Source organism: Helianthus annuus, chromosome 13 (genome assembly GCF_002127325.2).
Source record: "Helianthus annuus cultivar XRQ/B chromosome 13, HanXRQr2.0-SUNRISE, whole genome shotgun sequence".
NCBI classification, from domain to species: Eukaryota; Viridiplantae; Streptophyta; class Magnoliopsida; order Asterales; family Asteraceae; genus Helianthus; species Helianthus annuus.
In genome coordinates, this window is record NC_035445.2 from 51055729 (window position 1) to 51060926 (window position 5198).

The 5198-nt window shown below is 40.5% G+C and overlaps 1 protein-coding gene across 1 annotated transcript; it reads right to left on the minus strand.

The window, feature by feature from the left end:
- Positions 1–248: 248 nt before the first annotated feature.
- LOC110897779 (probable copper-transporting ATPase HMA5) lies at positions 249–4905 on the minus strand. The gene is made up of 3 exons (XM_022144512.2): positions 4587–4905; positions 1383–3161; positions 249–1309 (listed from the first exon to the last, which is right to left on the minus strand). Exons 1-3 carry the CDS (start codon positions 4884–4886, stop codon positions 413–415), a joined length of 2976 nt encoding a protein of 991 aa, XP_022000204.1. The 5' UTR covers positions 4887–4905; the 3' UTR covers positions 249–412.
- Positions 4906–5198: the final 293 nt, after the last annotated feature.

Consider the following 5198-nt stretch of genomic DNA (forward strand, 5'->3'; position numbering starts at 1 on the left):
TAGTAATTTTTTAAAATGTTCTGATAGAGTAATTTTGTATTTGATCTTTTATCTAGATTCTAAAAGCGTAAAATTTGCTTTTTATTGAAAAGTCATATGTGTATATACATAAATGTACGTTCAGTGCCATCGAGAACTATATAAACACTAGTACTTGTTTTAACATACGCTCGCCTTTCCCCAAACCTTTTAACTCAAATGAATAGTTATTGCTAAACAGCATACCCTTGACACACACTACTTTCAAATAGCATGAAATTTAAGGGCTGCTTTTAAACATGGAGGTTTGTACACTGACTAATACATTACAATTATAAAACTACCTTTATTAGTTACTACATATGCACATGTTGGTCCCACCCAAAAATAAAACCACATTTGGTACTCTAAAATAACTTGTATATACAATCATTCAAACAGTTGTTATTCCTTGCATCTCCAATGTCTCCAGCATCCTGGGCCTTTTGTAATACTTCAACAACAAAGAGCAACACACCACACTCACCGACGAGGCCGCCATGGCGGCTCCAGCAATCCAAGGTGGCAGGCGGAATCCAGTGAACGGAAAAAGAACACCAGCGGCAATTGGAATCCCGAGAAGGTTGTACCCCAAAGCCCAGATGTAGTTTAACCGGATCCGAGTGAATGTTTTTCTGGAGAGATCAATGGCTGTGATCACATCTTCTAGATTGCTTTTCATTAACACAATGTCGGCCGCTTCTATCGCTATGTCTGTGCCAGCACCTATAGCCATCCCGACATCCGCAGCCACCAGTGCTGGCGAGTCATTGATCCCGTCTCCTACCATCGCCACCACGTGTCCCAAAGCCTGTAACTCCTTCACTTTCTCTGCTTTGTCCTCCGGTTTCGCTTCAGCGATGACATCATCTATCCCGACCTCCTTAGCAATGGAATTCGCAGTTCCCCAGTTGTCTCCAGTAACCACTATACTTTTGACTTTCATTGACCCAAGTATGGAGATGACTTCACGAGCACCGGGCTTTAACGGGTCAGAAATGGCAAGAACTCCAGTGAGTTGACCGTCTATACATACAAGAATTCCGGTCTGCGCCAATTCTTCAATTTCCGTCAAGATTTCTTCAGCATCAATGGAGATATTAATATTTTTCTTCAATATCAAACTCTTGTTTCCCACTATTATTTCTTTGTTCTGAACAATGGCCCGTACACCATGACCCGTTATCGATTCGAAGTTTTGCGCTTCTGCCCATACCGGGTTCTCTTCGTCTCCTCTAAATTTCTTCGCGTATTCTACAATAGCCTTGGCTAACGGGTGTTCACTGTTCACCTAAAACATATGCATAAACGTCAAAACTAAACATTTTAGTCAAATTAAACCGCTATTTGTGAACAAGATGTACCTCAGCTGCAGCAATCAATTCATAGAACTCTTTAAGTACCATGTTCTTTAGCAATCTTGTGTTAACAACTTGCGGCTTGCCGATTGTAAGAGTCCCCGTTTTATCAAACACAATGCAATCCACCTTATGTGCACTTTCTAATGCTTGACCTCCTTTTATAAGAACGCCTTGAGAAGCCCCGATGCCGGTACCAACCATTACGGCAGTTGGAGTAGCCAAGCCTAAAGCACACGGGCAGGCGATAACCATAACCGATATTCCAAACTGGAGAGCGAGCTGAAAGCTATCCATAGAAGAAGGTATCCAAGATTTCGGGTACCCGTCAAATTTTCCGGCAAGAAACCAAGCAAGCCATGTAGAAAACGAAAAGAAAATGACCAGAGGCACGAAGAATTTCGAAATCCGATCAGCGAGTTTCTGAACCGGAGCTTTAGCCATCTGAGCCGATTCAACAAGTTGAACTATTTGCGAAAGCGCACTTTCCGACCCAACTCGTGTCGCCTTAATATGCAAAACCCCGTTCTCATTAACCGTACCCCCGATCACAGGGTCACCCTTCCTCTTTCCCACGGGTCGAGCCTCACCCGTGATCATACTCTCGTTTACATGACTTTGTCCCCACGTAACAAACCCATCCGAAGCTACCTTCGCACCCGGAAGAATCTTAATCACATCGTTCCGTTGAATCAACCGACTATCAATCTCTTCTTCATTTACGACATTCCCTTGACTATCGAAACTCAACAGTGTTGCGGTATCAGGAGTTAAATCCATAAGCTTTGCGATCGCCTCGGATGTCTTTCCTTTCGCCATAACTTCTAAATACTTTCCAAGTAAAATAAACGAAATGAGCATCGCACTTGTTTCAAAGAAATCAGTAGCTTCGAAATGTGGTGAAGCGGCAGCTCTTAAAACGGAGTAAACCGAATAAAAGTAGGCTGCGTTTGTTCCCAGTGCTATTAAAACATCCATATTTGCGGAACCATGGCGCAATGATTTGTAGGACCCGGTGTAGAATCTACGACCGATAAAGAACTGAACTGGAGTCGATAGTATCCACCTTACAAGATGGCCTACAGTCATCATATTCACAATTTTCGTATCCAGTAAATGTTTAGGTCCCGGGATGTACATGAACACCATCGAGGTTAAGAACACGGGTACCGTAAAAACTAAACTCCACATAAACGATCTTTTATATTGATTGATTTCTTCGTGTCTATGCGAATCTCGTCCCCCGCCTTTAGGAAATATCTTAGCCTTAAACGGTCCGGATGATCCAGAACCAGTTGATTCAATTACTTTGATAAAACTTCTGGGCCCGGTTAGATCTGCTTTGTAAGAAACGGAACACTTTCGGAGATTTGTATCCATATCGACTTTTACAACCCCGGGAAGCGCTTGGAGAGATTCTTGGATCATATTTATTGAAAAATCGTTCCATGGTCCGTCTATTTGTAAACTTATATTGCTCATGTCTTCGCCTGTGCTAATCAATATGGGTTCAAACCCGGTGTCTTCTATGGTTTTAATGAATTGGTTGTGGCTCACGATTATGGGGTCATAGAGGACTTCGGCTTCTTCGGTTGCTAATGCAACTTGAGCTCTGTGGACTCCGTGTATGGACCTTAAAGCCGACTCGACTGTACTAGAACAAGTTGTGCAAGTCATTCCCTTAATGAGTATTCGACATATTTGAGTAGATTTTTCGTTTGTTTCCTCTGTAATTATTGTAGCTTCGAACCCAACATCTTCAATGGCTTCGCGAATAGTCTCCTCCTATAAAAACAGTTGTTTAGATTTGAATGTACTATTTTATTTTTAAATGAAAGGCACTACAAAGATCATTCAACATGCATTACAAACTCCTATAAAATGCAGTCCTGTATTCGATAGGATGCTTGTGCTTGTACTACGCGTTTTGTTTTGGAGATCTAAGTTTTCAACTCACCATCATCACATGACAAATGGAAGGGGTAATGACGCGGAAAGGAAGTGATAAAAGTGCTAAATATGTTCTAGCAAACGTTTAGAAAAAAAAAAAAAACCTTAATGAGAGAATTTATTAATGTATCAAAAGTTGTCCTAAACATCACAAACGAGTCTTTCTTTATAGGTTATTCTAGTAACCCACTCATTGAGTTCGGTCAAAGTAACCGAATATCGACTAGAATCTTAAATGAAATTTCGGTCAACATAACCAACACAACAGACTTAACTAAAATAGATAATAAAACCAAAAAATATAAAATAAAAGCTAAATTATTAAAAAGGTCTTATGATGATTATTTCATGAATTATGGATTGTTTTTTCACCCGTCCCACCTGTTCACAAATGAGTCACTCATTTAAGTTATCGGTTCCACATCAGGTAACCCCTAAGGTAGCTCCGGACCAGATGCATGACTTATCTGGAGTCATTAGCTCTGGATATCCGTGCTACCACAATAGAATGTAGCACGACTCAACCCAACGGCCAATAGTAGGTCTGACAGGACAACTGACAATATGTAAACGAATCGGCACCTTAACAAAAAGGTCCTAATCCTAAAACACTTCAGCATATATACATTCTTGCCACTTGCCAGGCACAAGCAAAGGGTTAGACATTCTCACAACTCTCTTCTCTCTTATTTTATCTCAATACGTACTCTCACGTCGGAGTCAGGTCACATGAGAACTCCCTCTCTATGTGATGAAACCAACACTTAATGCCTGTACAGCCATTGAAGTGGCAACACCTTATTGACATTCTACCTCTACATCATGTGACAGAGCTTGGTCTTTGAATGAATACAAACACAGATCCAAACACCCCCCTAAATTTCTTAAGCACAGACATCTGAAAATAAAACTCTTCTAATTCCCATTTTGGCAACTTCTGAATAGTTAAGTACTAAATCATCAGTAGTAAGAGGTCTGAACCAATTAAGTGCTGAACCAGTAAGGGATCTAAACCATTAAAAGTCAGTATAATGTTTAACAGTTCAGAGACAAATGTCTTACCAATTCATATTAGCGGTCTTAACCGTTCAAAGGCTAATGTCTGACCAATTCAGATTAGAGGTCTTAACCGAGGCAAATGTTTGAACCATTCAACAACCACGAAGATCAACCAAGCCCTAAATCTAATTAAACAGCTATAACTCACGAAGATCAACCGATTCGCACAACAATTAACAACGAAAACGCAACAAAACTTACATTAACAAAGTTAGGATAAAACAAAACTTGAGCTCGATTATTCAACACATCAACAACAGCCTCTTTGATCCCCGGCAACCGCTTCACCGCCTTCTCCACCGATCCCGCACAAGCCGAACAACTCATTCCGCTCACCGACAACAAAACCCTACCCTCCGTCGCTTCCTCCACTTCTACCACCACTCCTTTCGGATACTTCGGCATCGACGGGTAGTGCGGCCGCCCTAACAATCCACCCGAATACCCGTCTCCGGCACCGGTGCCACGTATGCACGCCAGTGATAATAGCTTCGTCCCCATTTTGGTTTAACAAATTTGAATATTGTTTGATCTATATACATCAAGTTGGTAAAGCAAATCTATATATAACTTTTTGAGTAACGGTGATTGCGTACTGGATGATCTATGTGGGTCCCAGTTGCATAACATTGGCGCGGGTTTCGTATGCATTTGACTTTTATGGTTTATATTTATAGTCTATGTATAAAGTTGCGTATTTTGATTTGTTTGTAGTTTTAAGTATTTTTTTTTTTACTAACAAGGAAAATGAAATACCACCTATTATAATTATTATTATTATTATTATAAAATAATATAGAAGTCACAGATTTC